This window comes from Suricata suricatta, chromosome 5 (genome assembly GCF_006229205.1).
Source record: "Suricata suricatta isolate VVHF042 chromosome 5, meerkat_22Aug2017_6uvM2_HiC, whole genome shotgun sequence".
Lineage (NCBI taxonomy): Eukaryota > Metazoa > Chordata > Mammalia > Carnivora > Herpestidae > Suricata > Suricata suricatta.
The window spans coordinates 91,998,020-92,014,929 of record NC_043704.1 but is presented as its reverse complement, the minus strand read 5'-3'; the positions used below and the strand labels follow the sequence as shown (position 1 = coordinate 92,014,929).

Here is a 16,910-nt window from a genome sequence, read left to right as displayed (position 1 = left end):
GGAGTCAGAATTTTAACCTAGGCAGTCAGATTCCAGACTCTTCTTTGATTCAATATACTATACTGCCTCTGCAACATGAAGTTATGTTTACTTCCTTCATAGCATTTATCACATAGTTTTTTCTCACATATTTGTTAATATTTATTTGTTTTTCACACTTTGACATTTCTTCTAATGTGATAAATACTATACATCTTCTGTTTATAATTGCTTCCACTCTTGCAGAGCACAGGGTATTGTTGGGCACTCAATTACTATTTGTTGAATGAATGAATGAATGAATATAGATGCCACCATTATAAAAAATTGTAAATAGGATCTTTTTCATATATTTGGTAGTGTAGATTTCATCTGGTTTGCTACTTGTGGCAGCAAAATTCTGCAACAAAAACAAACCATAATCTATAGCTGAGAAACATGCAAAAAAGTGGCATGCATCATTAAAATCTTTACAATAATATACACCAAAATATAATTATATGATAGAAAAAGGTTATAGCAGGATTTCTACTCTTAAGGAGAGTAAAATCAATTTTAGGAATATTCAAAACACTTCCTGATAAATAATGGCACTAATCTGATGAGGTAAGCACAGAATTGATGTGTTTGGTTAATCTAGGCATTGCTTTTGGTAAATTAGTAAAAAAGCCATGATATGCATATCTGCCACTTTGAACATGTTATTAGGAAAAAAAATGTTAATAATTGTTTCTAGAGCCTTTATATCACTTATTTTTATATTTTAAATAACAATACACAGCTGATTAATTTCAAAATGTCTCCTTGTTGAGCATAAAACCATAAAGTTATGTTTCTTGTAGTCTTCCACATGACAAAACAATATGCACTTAGTTTTATCAGAAGCAAAACTACATGATGGATTTTAAGCTAATTTTTGTGCTAACAAATCTCCTAAAGATATGCAGCAGAACTCAAATTTACATAAAATTAAAGAAAGAATGCTTTAGCAAATGCAAATAAATGCAAAAAAGGAGTATTTTAATTTTGATTCATGATTAGTATCAACCATCACAGTGTGGTAATAATACAAAAGCAAAGTTCTGCATTCATTGTATAACTAATGATTGTAAGCTATTTATAGATTGAGAATTCTGATTAATTAATTTTGAGAAATATATTTATTGATTATATATCAGAGTGTGTTTTAAAATCTGAGATCTTTATTTTTTATCTAATGTTTTTTATTTATTTTTGAGAGAGAGACAGAGACAGCGTGAGCACGGGAGGGTCAGAGAGAGAGGGTGACACAGAATCCAAAGTAGGCTCCAGGCTCTGAGCTAGCTGTCAGCACAGAGCCCGATGCGGGGCTCAAACCCACAAACCATGAGATCATGACCTGAGCTGGAGCCGGATGCTTAACTGACTGAGCCACCCAGGTGCCCCTAAATCTGAAATCTTTAAAAACACTTTAGCATTAGAATCATATGCACTCGACTGCATGTATGACAAGCCCAGTGAAATGATTTATTTCACTTGGTGCATTATTAATTATATGAATTGACTGTTTAACCTTTATTGATGGGCATTTCTTACTCAATGTTCAACTTAGAAACAGAAGCAAAAGTTATTTTATTATAGAAAAAAAGATAAAAGTTAATCCGAATGTAATTGGTAACATCATTTTACTATTCATGATTAAATATCCTTGGCAATTTTCAAGTCTTGAAAGAGCACTCTTAGTTTTAAAACAAAAATTGCTAAATCTGAACACTGAAACTTTAAAGTTTATCTCTGCATTATTATTGGACCTGTAGCATTTTGTTGTTTCTTATATTTGGATTATAGTGCAATTTTAAATTTATGTTCATCACTTATTTTTATAACACTGAGTTGAGTTTTGATGTGATCATGGCATTTGGAATTCTTTTATTTTATTGAAAATGATTTAGGGGTGCTCTGTCAGTTAAGCTTCTGACTTCGACTCAGGTCATGATCTCACAGGTCGTGGGTTCATGCCTTGCATTGGGCTCTGTGCTGACAGTTCAAGACTGGAGCCTGCTTCAGATTCTGTGTCTCCATCTCTCTCTGCCCTTCCCTGGCTCACACACACTCTCTCTCTTCTTTTCTCTCTCTCTCTCCCTCAAAAATAAATAAACTTTAAAAAAATCATTTAAAAATCCATCAAATCCATTCTGATATCCAGAAGGTATTTTTCTTAAAATGTTGGCCATGCTGGTGGCCTTCTTTATGTGTGGTGAAAACTATGGAGAAGATGATAAATAATTACTTTCTATGAATCTCCATTTATTATTGTTTACATATGCCTATAGATTTTCTGGGTCAGTTCCAATTTCAAATATTTTTCCTATTGTGATTATAAGTTACCCAAGTAGCCCAGGAATTCCAATATTTTGACATGGTGAAATATATGTTACATTTCCAATACTGATCCTTTCAAATGGAAGTGGAATAAAATTATTTATCAGACTGTATGTCCCAATATTGGGTTTGAAAACTGTGACTACATAAAATGTTTCCAGAAAGTATTGGGTTGAATTTTCTTTTGGTGTCAGAGACTCTGCCTTTAGGTTCTGTAGTACTTAAGTGGGGAAATTTCTTTCAAGCAGGTTATCTTGTGAATTTCAAAGCAATTTTGTTGTCTGCAGGTCCTTGACGGCAAACGTAATCTTACACACTTGACATTTCCTTATGACTGTGAGGAATATTGGGGTAGATCTTTTAAATCCTCATGAATGTAGAGCTGTAAAAAATGTTTCCCATGCTGGCATATCTCCCACTCACAAGACGGGACATATATATACCTAATATAACTGATAGTTAGGTTTCCTAGTGGTTTTTAACCAAACAGTCATTATCTTTTGGTGCTGATATTGGTTTTGTTATTTGTATCCAAAAGGAGTGCAGAATGTGTGAGATCAAAGAATAGACAAGACAAAAAGTTCTAGGTAAATTGCTGAAAGTTAGGCAAAGAAGGGAGGAGGCATCATAATTCTAAGGAATCAGTTATTTGAAAGGTGTAAATAATCACTTTATCTTTGTTGTATATTAAACTGACTATTACCCATGGTAAGAGCAGGGCATTTAGGAAATAGGACATATGAGAGGCTCATGTTTTCAGAAGAAAAAGAGGCCTGGGGGCTTCTGGGAAGCCATAAGATACGATATAGAGTTCTGAAGGATAGAAATACAAAAAGAAACCTTTAAGAACAATAATAAAAAGTGTTTCACACCTTTGGAGAGCTGTCACACCTTCTCTTGCAAAGCATCCTTTGAATCAGACATCCTATCATCAAATAAGCCATGCACTATCAAGTCTGATTATGGTTTACAGTTTGAATTTCCTTTCACCATTCTCCATATCTTGTGCATTTTTGAAAATCCTTCTCATCCCTTACCTTATTCACTCCTGCATTATGAGTAGTCATTTATGTGTTTATTTTGTCCATTAGGGTTTGAGATGCCTTTTGCCATTTCTATCTAGTTTAACATTAGGGTTTGAGATGCCTTTTGCCATTTCTATCTAGTTTAACATAAATCAAGTACTAAAGAAATGTTTTTTGATTTGTCTTTAAATTTAAATGAAATGGGGGTTGATAATACAAGCTCACATAGTGCCTTCTCTCTGAATGAACAGCATTTGCTTGCAGTTATTAATACTTCATCTTACCTGTGTGCATGATTCAGGGCAAGGTCGGGTTTCCTCATGCGTAGATAGCATGTAACAAGCTTTGTCTCAATGAAACTTGCCACACTTGCTATATTTTCAGCAGATGCTTCAAATCGTTCTCCCAGAGCTGCCCCTTTGCTGCAAAGCTTAAAAAGAAAAAAAAAACCCAACCATCTTTAAATTTCCTAATAATCTTGGCATATAATTGATCTTTTATATAAGCAAAGCACATATATGTATGCATACTTTTTCCTAACTACCAGTTAAATATTAATTTTTGATTATAAATTAAATAAATTGTTCCTGTTCACTATTATGTGACTATAATATAAAATAAGTAACACATTTTACCATAAAATGCTTCCTGTAAGATATTTTAAAAGAATGATATATTTTAAGAGGATGCCATTTGCTAAGAGTATCTATTTTTAAAATAAAGCATACAATAAGCAAAGATATTAGCAGAAAACCAGGTATAAATCATATTAAGTACCAGTACTTTTATGAAAACCCAACAGAGCAATGATCTAGCACACTATCAGGTTTGATTTAATATAATAAGGGGTATCGGAAGTAAACTCCTAGGAACCATTAACATGATCGGTGATTAATTTGAGCCTGAATCATATTCTCTAAGATGTTACTGAAAGAAAAGAAGTGAAAATTTATTAGAATTTATTGGCAGAGGCCACAGTTTCTGAAAAACATGGCAAGAATGTGGAATTCTTAATAAAAATTCCAGGAAGTCAGTGGTTTCTGGGCACCATAGATAAACTGTTGATGAAGAAAATAATTAATATTTTAGGAGAACCCCAAACATTAAGAAGTGTCAATAATATGACAGGGGTAGACTGGCACTTTTTTCCCCCTTCAGAGTTTTCTACTGTTCTTTGGAAGGAAGGCTAATGGGGAAGAAGAAATCCCACTTTCTGTTTAGTGACCTTATTCAGAATATCTGCTTTTTTCCTTTTTTCCATTTCCATCTGACCATATGTTGTGTAAAATTTTCTCATGAAGGATAGGATATTTGGAATTCATATCTATTTTTATATACCTTAATATAGAATTTCTTATATTCTAAATCCTGTTTGTTTAAATGTTATAGTTTAATTTTTCTTTTATAGGTTAAGCCAATATTGGCTTATCATTTACATTAACATTATTGTCAACTATTTTTTAAAGTGCAATTGGTTTGAGAATGGTTATATTCTGTTCTAAAATATATTTATCTTAATTTTATACAAAAGCTATAAGCTAAAATAAAATCTAAAATCTAGATATTTAATATCACTAGTTTGAATCAGTAGTTGCCAGATACTATTATTTTTTGTCTGGATATCCTGTCAACTGTGAGAATTCATATCATTTAAAAGTTTTTTCCAATTTGATGGGTGAAAACTGTTGCTTCATTTATTTGGTCAATAAATATTGAATCTAATACTAATACCAGACATATATTGCCACCTTTACATTTTAATTTGCATTAGATAGGTCTTTTTCAAGTGAGTTTTGGGTCCCTGATTGTGGTTCAGTCACTTGAGAGTGAGACTATTGATTTTGGCTCAGGTCATGTCCTAGAGTCACGAGATGGAGTCCCACACTGGGCTCCACACTGAGCATGTAGCCTGCTTAACATTCTCTGTCTCTCCTCTTACCTTCTGCCCCTGACTCTCTCTCTCTCTCTCTCGTCCTCCCCCACACCCCATATAAATAAAAATTAAAAAAAAAACCATAAAATGAATTTTGGCTGGTTTTAGCTCTGTGTAAAGTCCTACTTTTAAAATTTCTTGCCTATTTCCATTGACATGATAATCTTATTATAAGAGCTTGTTAGACATATATGCTATTATCCCTTTTCCTGTAAAAACTATGTATACATCATCAAATATAAGGGTCTTTCCTTCAAATTATCTTTTAGAAAACAGTCAAATTTTACTTATGTTCTTAAAAGGATTCTCAAAGTACATATTATAAAACTTTTTTCCTCAATTATTTCAGAGGAAAAAAAAGGAAAGATTATTTGTGTATGACCTTAGTTTGGATGTTTTATAAAGATCACCTGATTAATTGGTTAATAAAAGAGACAAAACATTTGACACTGATTTAGTGACTACTGAGCCTGACCCTCACAAATGCCAAGGTGGTTGTGAACACATCTTTAGCTATACTTCAAGAAAGCACTGCAATTTGAATGTAGCAGCTTGGGATAGTATCTCCCCTCTTCTACCAATCTGATCCTTCAGGATCTAGAAATACCTAAACAGACAATTTTTCCAGGAAAATAAAAAGATTTTTGAATGGAACAGATCTTCATAAAGCCCAAATCATTAGAAAATGAAATAAGTAAAAATTGTGTAGTTTTATTTGTTAGTAAATCAAAGCATTAAAATTCGAGACCTTCTTCATTAACTTTATCTTCTAAATTAAATCACTTTTTTCATGTCTCAAATACCCAAATCCTGAATTCCTCACATTAAATCTTACACAAATAAAACAATGAGCAAACTAACCACTCATTGTGTGCTGGTTTTGCTCCTTCCTGGCTGTGTCCCTCTCTGATGTGACGGAGCAGAGAAGCCTCCTTTCTCAGGCAACTTTTTTTTGAGAGAGTGGAGAGTGTGTGGGGTAGGAGGGGCAGAAGGAGTGAGAGAGAGAGAGAGAGACAGAGACAGAGACAGAGACAGAGACAGAGAAATCTCAAGCAGGCTCCACACCCAGCAAGGAGCCTGAGGCAGAGCTCTATCTCTGGACTGTAAAATCTGGACCTGAGCTGAAATCTAGAGTCAGAGGCTTAACTGACAGCCACCCAGTGCCCCTCAGGCAAACTTTTTGTGGGATGAATGTGTGGGCGGTTCAGGGAGTAGTTAGGAGTAGTTAGGAGATAACCTCCATAAGGACATTCAGATCTCACCTGGCAAAAAATAGACCTTCAGACTATTAAAGGCCTGATCTTCTATCAACTGTAGTATTCTCTATTTCTATAAAACTGAAGGCCAGAAAAAGAATGAAAATGATCAACCTTTAGACATATTTGAAATAAGCCTTGCAATTAGGCAAATTGTCATCAAACATGCTGAAATTAAAGGTATAAAGAATTATAGGTAAGTGTAGACAAAACATTGTCATCAGTATTGTTTAAAAATTCCAGATATTTTACTGAATTTTTAAATTTCTATGCAGACATTTCTACAGACTTTAATTCTTTAGTAGATAAAAAACTTTAATGTGGTATGAGTTTGTCTGAATGTAGGAAAGGTGACATTGTTCAACTAATATTTGCCTAAAATTACACATGTAAGTCTTTGGTGAAATGTCATGAACATAACAATAAAAACTATCTGATAATACATCAGTGAGGAGACTTTGAGCTGGGAAAAATTACTATTAGGTTTTAATTTTTTTTCCAAAGGAAGACTAAAATATACTATTTATTTATTTATTTATGTCTTTCTTTTACTTTCTATAATTTATTTATTTTGTATACATTACATTGAAGTTAGTTAGCACATGGTGCAACAATAATTTCAGGAGTAGATTCCTTAATGCCTCTTACCCATTTAGCTGCTCCCCCCCACAACTCCTCCAGCAACCCTCTATTCCCTATATTAAAGAGTCTCATGTTTTGTCCCCCTCCTGTTTTTATATGATTTTTGCTTCCCTTCCCTTATGTTCATTTGTATCTGAAAGTCCTCACATGAGTGAAGTTATATGATATTTGTCTTTCTCTGACTAATTTTGCCTAGCATAATACCCTTTAGTTCCATCCACGTAGTTGCAAATGGCAAGATTTCATTCTTTTTGATTACTGAGTAATATTCCATTGTATATATACATACAATATACATACACAATGCCATATTACCATCTTAATAGATCCAGAAAAGATATTTGACAAAATTCAACATCCATATATGATAAAAACTCAAGAAAGTGAGTATGTAGAAATGTACCTCAACATAGTAAAGGCCATATATGACAGCTAACATATTCAGTGATGAAAAGCTGAAAGCTTTAAAATGAAAGCCATAAAAAAAAGTAAAATTTTGCCAACGTGGATAAATCTTGAGGGCATTATAGTAAGTGAAAGAAGTAAGGCAGACAAAGACAAAAATTGTATGGTCTCCCTTGTATGTGAAATCTCAAAATCACAAAATCACAAAAAATTGAACAACAAAAATAGCCAAAACCAAGGTAAAATATATACAGAGAACAGATTAGTGGTTGTCAGATGTGGGAGTCAGGGGGTGGGCAAATGGCTAAAAAAAAATCACATGGTACAAACTTCTAGTTATAAAATAAATAACCTGATGAAGGTGTAAAGTACAGCATGGTGACAATAGTGATATTATTGTATATATGACAGTTGTGAAGAAATTAAATCTTAAAATTTCTCATCACAGGAATAAAATTCTGTAACTATGTCTGGTGATGGATATTAACTAGACTTACTGTGGTGATCATTTTACAACATATAAAAATATCATGTCATTATATCACCTGAAATCAAAATCACCTGAAACTAATATAATATTGTATGCCAATTATATCTCAATTATTAAAAAAAAAGTGAAAAATTTGTTTTGGTGCTTCCTGTCTATAATTTTCATGTTTTTTATCATGCTAAATTATATGTTATATATAAGTTTTGCACCCTTTTTTATATGCTTTGTTTCTTTTTATATGTTGTCAATTAAAAAAACCCAAAACATATTTATAATATACTCATGTACAAAATATAGTTGGGTATTTCAATATCCCTGTCTAAGCAAATAATAAAAATACTTTAAAGAAAGTCACCAAGGACTCAGAGACCTGAACAACACAATCAACTAACAGGATGTAATTGACACAAATGTACAAAATGTTCCACCTAATAACAGCAGAATACCCATTTTCTTAAGCATCCATGTAAAAGTCACCTATATAGACTATATTCTGCAGCATAACACAAAACTCAACATTATTGAAAATACTGAAATCATTCAGAATATATATTTTCTGACCATAATAGAATCAAAACTCATCAGTAAAAATGAAAAAAATAATCCACTTTGAAAGTGGGCAAAAGACATGAACAGACATTTCACCAAAAGGACATACAGATGACATAAAAAGACGTTTGACAGCTTACTGTTCACCATCATTAATCATTAAAGAACTGCAAATTAAAACTGAAAATTATAATTACACAATGGATAAAATTAAAAAATAGTAATGATACCAAAAGCTGAGAAAGCAGAGAAATGAGATCACTCACACTCTGTTGACAGAAATGTAAAATGGTACAGCTATTTGAAATGCCAATATGGCAGTTTCTTTTTTCCTTTAAAAATTTTTTTCATTTTTTTTTTTAGAGAGAGAGAGAGAGAGAGAGAGAGAGAGAGAATGTGCACATGTGCATGAGTAGGGGAGGGGCAGAGAGAGAGAGGGAGATAAGAGAATCCCAAGCTGGCTTTCCGCTTTCAGTGCAGAGCCTGATATGGGGTTCAATCCCACGAACTGTGAGATCATGACCTGAGCTGAAACCAAGAGACTGAACCTTAACCAACTGAGCCACCCAGGCGCCCCTAATATGGCAGTTTCTTAATAAACTAAACATGCAACTACTATACAGCTCAACAATTGCACTTGTGGGCACTTGTCCTAGAGAAATGAATGTTCACACAGAAATCCATACATGAATTTGTATAGAACTTAATTCCTAACAGCCCCAAACTGAAAGTAATCTAGATGTCCTTCAGTGGGTGAATGATTAAACTAAATGATGTACATCCATATGATGGGACACTACTATAATGAATGGATGGATACTAACTTGCAATAAGAAGGAAAAAGAGTGATACATAAAACAACTTTAATTAATTACTAGAGAATTACGCTGAATGAAAAAAGCCAACCCCAAAGGGTGACATACTGCACTATTATATGGCAAAATTATAGGAAAAGAGAACAGATTAATGATTGTGAGGGATTCGTTGTTAAGTGATAGGAGGGGTGTTGTAGTTATTAAAGGCTAATAGAACAGCATTATATCCTGACTTTGGTGGGTGAACACATGCATCTTGCAAATCTTAAAACTGCATAGAACTAAGTACACACAAAACACACACATGAGTACATGTAAAACTAGAGAAATCTTAAGAACGGTAGATTGTATCAATTCTGATATTCTGGTGGTGATACTGTACTATATTTTGCAAGATCTTACCATTGACAGAAACTGCATATAGAATACATAGGCTCTCTGAACTATTTCTTACGACTGCATACAAATGCACAATTATCTCAAAGTAAACTTTAACTAATGACTTATCATGGTAGTATTTATGTGTCTTTCATTTTTCCCTCCCCTGCCTTCTTTTTGCACAATTATAATCATGTGTAACTGGGGTTTGGGAAGATAAATCGTATCGATAGGACTTTTCTATAGGGCTTATTTTTTCTGTGTCAAATTATAGACTGATTCCTACAATGAGGAATAAAACTCATAATGAGGTTTGCTCTGAGGTTTTATTCAGAAGCTACTGTGAAAGAATGCATCAGTCTCCCACATTGTCATCATTGTGGTCTCTTCTCTGAGGATATTTGCCATGAGATGAGGGTTGTGTTTAGTGATAAGAATCACAGAGGGAAGTTGGCAAGTTCTTTGTATGATGAGTTCATTATTTATTTTTTTTCTTAATCATCTCTCAGTTTGCTAGCACCCACTTCCAAGTAATTTTTTTCCAAGTAATTTTTTCAAGAGGGGTTATGTGAATGGTAACTTTTCTGAGCTAGTGCACAGCTGAGAATGTATTTTTGTTAACATTACACATGCAAATTAACACGGCTGAATATACATTTCTTGACACATAACCATTTCTCTGTAAATACATAGTTCTCCATTTATATTCTTGTATTTAGCAGGCAGAGAAGAAAAAGCATAGCACTTTTTAAAAAATGAAACCAGACGTAATTTTTAAAAACTTCCTGTATTGAAATTTCTTCCTTTTCCTCAAGTATGTTGTATTTTTTCTATCTTCTTATAATTTAAAATATTGCTATCATGAGTTCAGAGTATTCTATTCTCATCTACTTTTACCTGGAAAGAGGTATGTTCTTTGTGTTTCTGTATTCAGTTTTTTTTAACTTATAAAACTTTTCTTCAGTTACATCTTCGATTGTTGGTCTCATTCCAACTGCTGTGTTGCCTTTCTTAAGAAAGTAATTCTTAAGTTGCTTCTTATATCTTTACTCTTTAGGTTTTCTAATTTCTTTTACCTCTCCATTTTCGGAGAGTCTCAAGATTGACTGCTATAACATTGGCTTTATTTTCTCCATTATTAAATTCTACTTCTTTTTATAAAAGGAATACTAGTGATAACAAATGAAAGCATTCAAATAGTGCTTAAATAACTAAAAGCAATGCCCTAAGTGTTCTCTATTACCCCATTTAATAATCACAAAATGAAGAACTTTTTGTGTGTCCATTGTCTTAGTTTAGGATGCTATAATAAAATACTATAGACTGGGTGGCTTAAAAATCTAATAGTTAGCTCTCACAGTATGCTTGTATGGTGGAGTTCTACTTGTATGGTGGAGTTCTGTTGAGGCCCTCTTTCAGATTATAGACTGCTGACTTCTCATTGTAACCTCACATGACAGAATGGCGGATAGCCAGAGAGCTCATTGGGGCCTCTTCTATAAGGACACTAATCTTATTCATGAGGGCTGTACCCTCATAACCAAATCACCCCCAAAGGCTCACCTCCTAATACCATCATATTGGGGATTAGGCTGCAACATATGAATTGTGGGTGAGGGGTAGATATAAACATTCAGTCCATAGAACTCATTTCACAGATGAGGAAAGTGAAGTTCAGAGAGTTTAAGTGATCTATTAAGGCTACAGACTTAGTAAATGGGATTTTTACCTAGATGTCTGGCCCTACACTCTGTGCCTTTAGTCACCACACTAATGCTACACAATGTTATTCCACGAGCTACTGATTTATGATGAAATAGGAAAGAAAGAGTAAATATTCAGAAACTTTTATACCAATTCAACAAAGAAATATTTCATCTGTTGAATTGCATACTAAAAAAGTAGGTTTTGTATTTTTGTCTTATTTTTACTTCATTTTTTCCCGGTAATTGATTTTTACTGTATTTAATAAAGTATCAATCCACAACTTTTAGATTGGCTTTATTTTCAGACACACACTTGTTCCATGTACCAAAAAAGAATCTCTCGCCCCTGCACTTGTGCAGTTGTAACATCTGTGTCTTGAAAGAGTTACCACATTGGCATAGAAGCAGTTCTCTGAAGTAGTTCAAATCTGTAGAATGGGAAAAAAATGGAGAACACTTCAAAACACCAGGCTTCCTGACTGAGCTCATAATTAACAAGAAAAAAAGTGAGAACTTAGAAGACCAAATGGTAAAGGATCTGAGTAGAGAATCCATCAATAATGAAATATAAATGACTAACAAAAATGTAAAAAAGGTTTAGTCTTACAAGTAACTAAGCAAAGTAAGTGGTAAAGTTTTAAAGGATACAACTTCTGAAAGAATGAAATCTGGCCATTTGTAGGAAAGCGGATGGACCTCGAAGGTGTCATGCTAAGCAAAATAAGTCAGGTAGAGAAGGACAGATACCATATGTTTGCACTCATAGGTCTAACAGGAGAACAGGAGAAAACTAATGGAGGACCAGGGGGAGGGGAAGAGGGAAAGAGAGTTAGGGAGAGAGGGGGATGCAAAACTTGAGAGACTATTGAATACTGAAAATGAACTGAGGGTTGAAGGGGAAGGGGGAAGGGGGAAAAGAGATGGTGGTGATGGAGGAGGGCACTTGTGGGGCAGAGCACTGGGTGTTGTATGGAAACCAATTTGACAATAAACTATTAAAAAAAAAAACAATAGCCAAAGTATGGAAAGAGCCCAAATGTCCATCAACTGATCAATGGATAAAAAAAGATATGGTATATATACACAATGGAATATTATTTGGCAATCAGAAAGAATGAAATCTTGCCATTTACAACAACATGGTTGGAACTGGAATGTAATATGCTAAGCAAAATAAGTCAAGCAGAGAAAGATAAATATCAAATGATTTTACTCATATATGGACTTTAAGAAGCAAAACAGTACTATTCTCTCTTCCTTGTTTTTCTCTTCTCTCCCTACTCCTACCCCACCTGCTTGAATTAACTACAGTCTTTGGAGTCAGAGAAACTTGAGTCCCAGCTGTATTTCTCAATGTCTATATAATCTAAGAAAGATATTTAATTATCTGGGCTTCAACTTCCTAATATGTAAACAGTGACAATTATACCTACTAAAAAACTCTAATTTTTCCAATAGTAATAATAATAATACTTAGTATTGTGCTATGTACCATGTTCATGTTATTTACATTGTCTCACTTAATCCTTACAGTTACCCTCAGTGTGCATATTATTCCCTTTGTGCTGGTGAAAAAATCGATAAGCAAGTCAAATCACTTGGCCCAAATCAGACAAGTAAAAATTAGCAAAACCAGGATAGATCAGAGGTATTACTAAACCCAAAGTCCCCTCATCTTTAGCCATTCTGATACATTAGTGATAATTAAATGCAAGACTTCATTACAATGCCTACAGACATAGCTACTGCTGATATCATTAATCATCTCCAAAATTCTGTAAGATGGTTCTTGTTTATTACTATTGGTGTTTGTGTTACTATCATTATCATCATTCACGAGAAAATCAGTTGTTTGTTTTTTCTTAACTTAGCCCATGTGATGGGGCACCTGGGTGGCTCAGTTGGTTAGACATTCAAGTCTTGGTTTCAGCTCAAGTCATGATCTCCCAGTTGGTGAGATCGAGGCCCACACTGGGCTTTACATACACTGCTTAGATTTTCTCTCTCTCAAAATAAATAAATAAATATTTTTTAAAAACACAAACTTAACCGATATGACTTTGCTGATAACTGACAGAACAAATATTGGCTGGAGTTTGGTTAACAAAGTTTTTAAATTTTGAATTGAGAAGTTTGTTCATTTTCCTTTGTTCATGGAATGCTATTGCTATGTTTTTTAAATGTAGAAATAAAATAATAAAGACATTCATTTAGAGGGGTTAAAAAAAAAAGAAGCAAAACAGAGGAGCACAGGGGAAAGGAAGAAAAAATAAGATAAAAACAGTGAGACAAACCTTAAGAGACTCCTAAATACAGAGAACAAACTGAGGGGTGCTGGAGGGGTGTTGGGTGGGGGGAAGGGATCAACAGGTGATGGGCATTAAGGAGGGAGGGCACTCACTGGGATGAGCACTGGGTGTTCTATGTAAGTGATGAATCACTAAATTCTCCTCCTGAAATCATCACACTATATGTTAACTAACTTGAATTTAAATAAAATGAAAAAAAGACACACAAAAAAAAGGATACAACTTCTTAGTATCTCCACGAAGTAGATTAAATAATTTGTCTCATTTGACAGGTAGTAAAACCTATGCTGAAAGAGCTCTAATGATTTGCCCAGTTAGTAGCAGAGGCTAGAACTGATTTTTAAAAATTCTTTTATTTTAATTAATTAATTAATATGTTTATTTTTAGATTCAAGTCAGTTAACATATGGTGAGGTATTAATTTCAAGAATAGAATTTAGTGATTCATCACTTATATATAACACCCAGTGTTCATCATGACAAGTGCCTGCCTTAATGGTCATCACCCATGGAGCCCATCCCCCCACCCATCTCCCTCCATCAACCCTCAGTTTGTTCTCTATGTTTAAGAGTCTCTTATGGTTTGTCTCCCTCTCTGTTTTTATCTTATTTTTCCTTCCCTTTCGCTATGTTCATCTTTTGTTTCTTAAATTTCTTATACGAGTGAAATCATATGATGTCTTTTCTGACCGGCCTATTTAACTTAGCATAATACATCCCAGTTCCATTCACAATGTTGCAAATGGCAAGATTTTTTTCTTTTTGATTGACAAGTAATATTCCATTGTACATATAAAATACATTTTCTTTTTCCATTCATCAGTACTTATTTTTTTTAATGGGATGTTCTCCTTCCTCTACATTAGTCTCATTGTCCTAAATTATTCTATCCACTATATATTTTTTAATTTTAGTACCTAGCACTTCTGTTAAGACATTGGGTAGACTTTCTCATTGCAACTTCCAATGATTTTTTTTTTTTGAAAATGTGTTTTCTGGATTCCACCTGAGTTTAATGCTTCCTTTTCTTTCCTACCATGTACAATATTTCCAAAGGCCTGGATTTGTATAAGAGACTGGTCCAAGTCAAATGTTTGCTTGAGATTTGTTGGTGGTTTCTTCTTAGTTGTCTTTGTGGTTCACTGTGGTGCTGTTAGAACTTACACATAGAATTGTCCTTCCCAGGAGAACTGGGAGGGAAAACAAATTAAAACCAAATTTAACCTCCAGAGTTAACCTCACAGAATTCACTGTTCCAGAGTTCACTGCTCTTTGATCATCTCTTCTCATCAACTTCATATCTCAGGGTGAAATAAATTACTGCTTGTCAATTTCCATTTCTCAAATGTTAAAGGGAGTTAAAAAAAAAAGAGAGAGGTACCAATAGTGGAATTAGAGGATGAAATAACACTGAGAGTCCCCCAAATGAGTCCTTGAATAAAGTTGGGGACTACTAGCATTCTAGGTACAAAAGCTCCTGTGTCTCGGAGTTGGGAATACAATAGATAAAGACAAAAATCCACTTTTTATCTTCTGTTCTTTCTTTTGTTTTTTTGAAATATCCACCTAGTGTCTGGCACATCTTTGCAGTTATTTTGCTTTGTAGAAATCTCTTCATCTTTGCATCATGAGGGCAAAGAATTAGGCACAACAGCTAACTACCATCTTAACCTGAAAATTTTTAAATGAGATCTTTAAAATTCCTTTTAGATACCAAATCAAATGTTCATTACAAGGGTCTCATTACTAATAATTTTACATATCAATAAATATCTTTTTATACTCCTATAGAAGAGTGGAAAGAAACTCTACACTATAGAATAACACCCATTGGTTTTAAATTTTCTATCATCTTATTACATGAAAGAGGAATGAATCAGAGAGCTCATCACTTGTAACTTTCCACATGGTGCCACATAGATCTACTAAAGTGTCTCTCTGGGAGAGACAGAGTGTGTGGGGCTAAGAAACGCAGAGAATTATGTTCACACATCAGCAGACTTAAAAGTACCATCAGGGTTTCAGGAGCAATGCTTTTCAGCCAAGTAGGCCACTATGTGACCTCTATTAAATTTATGGGAATTGGAGAAATGAGGTTACTCCCTGGGTGACAAGCTGTTGAATGACAGTAGAAAGTAATTAATCACTCCTACTCCTATTTGTTAAAATAGCTGTGCTTCAGTACCCCCCACCCGCAGGTAGTCTTTAAAATAGAGGTGTGGCCAGAGTAAGTTTATTCCACTGTGTTTCACCTTGATCTGATCAGCCAGCAATATGCTTATGCTCTGGAGCATGTAGATGATACACATTAACCTTCAGATTTTTTTTCCAGGAATACCCCTAAACTCCAGCTATCTGATGTGTAAAGAAGGGCAGAAACATGGTAGGAGTGAAATGCATTAATACAATAAATCTTCCTTCATTCTTGCCCCTGCATTTCAGCTCATAAATGTAGTGATTTTAAAATATAGTTAATAACATGCTTGTTTTAAGGTAGTTGTTTATATTATAAACATATTATTACATAAAAACTCAGCTCTTGCACAATAATTATAATAGCTAGCATTTATTGAGTGCTGGTTATATGTTTAGCATTGTACTAAGATCTTTATACATAGTGTCCCATTAAATATTTTCCTTTATACATGGTATCTTATTACTTCCAATTTTCAGATGAGAAAATTAGGTTTAAGAGAGTATACTAACTTATCAGACAGTAAGTTCTAGAGGTAGGATTCAAATCCAGATCTGCTGTCTTACCGAGACCCTGTGTTCTTAAATAGTGTGCTCCTCAACTGGCCATTAATGTTAGTCACAATCAAATCCTAGAAGGACCAGTGTGAATCCCAGCAGCTTAACTAAATTAGCACTGCTGTTTTATTCATTACTACTTCATTCATATTCATATATTCAGCAATACATATCTATATTTATGTCTATATCTCACTGGACTACCATTAAGTAAAGAGTAGGATAGGGAAGACAGGCAGGAAAAAGGAGAGACAGGTCAACATTTATTGAACAACCTGGTAAGACACTTTTATGAATCACTTAATTCTTAG

The 16,910-nt window shown here is 33.9% G+C and overlaps 1 protein-coding gene across 2 annotated transcripts in view; it reads right to left on the bottom strand.

Annotated features, from left to right (window-relative positions):
- The window catches only part of SPATA16 (spermatogenesis associated 16), a 224,994-nt gene that overhangs the window by 144,286 nt on the left and 63,798 nt on the right, over nt 1-16,910 (bottom strand). For both annotated transcript variants that reach the window (XM_029939862.1, XM_029939861.1), the window contains exon 3: nt 3,650-3,795. In XM_029939862.1, the coding sequence (XP_029795722.1) occupies nt 3,650-3,795 (146 nt within the window). The remainder of the gene's footprint in view (nt 1-3,649; nt 3,796-16,910) is intronic.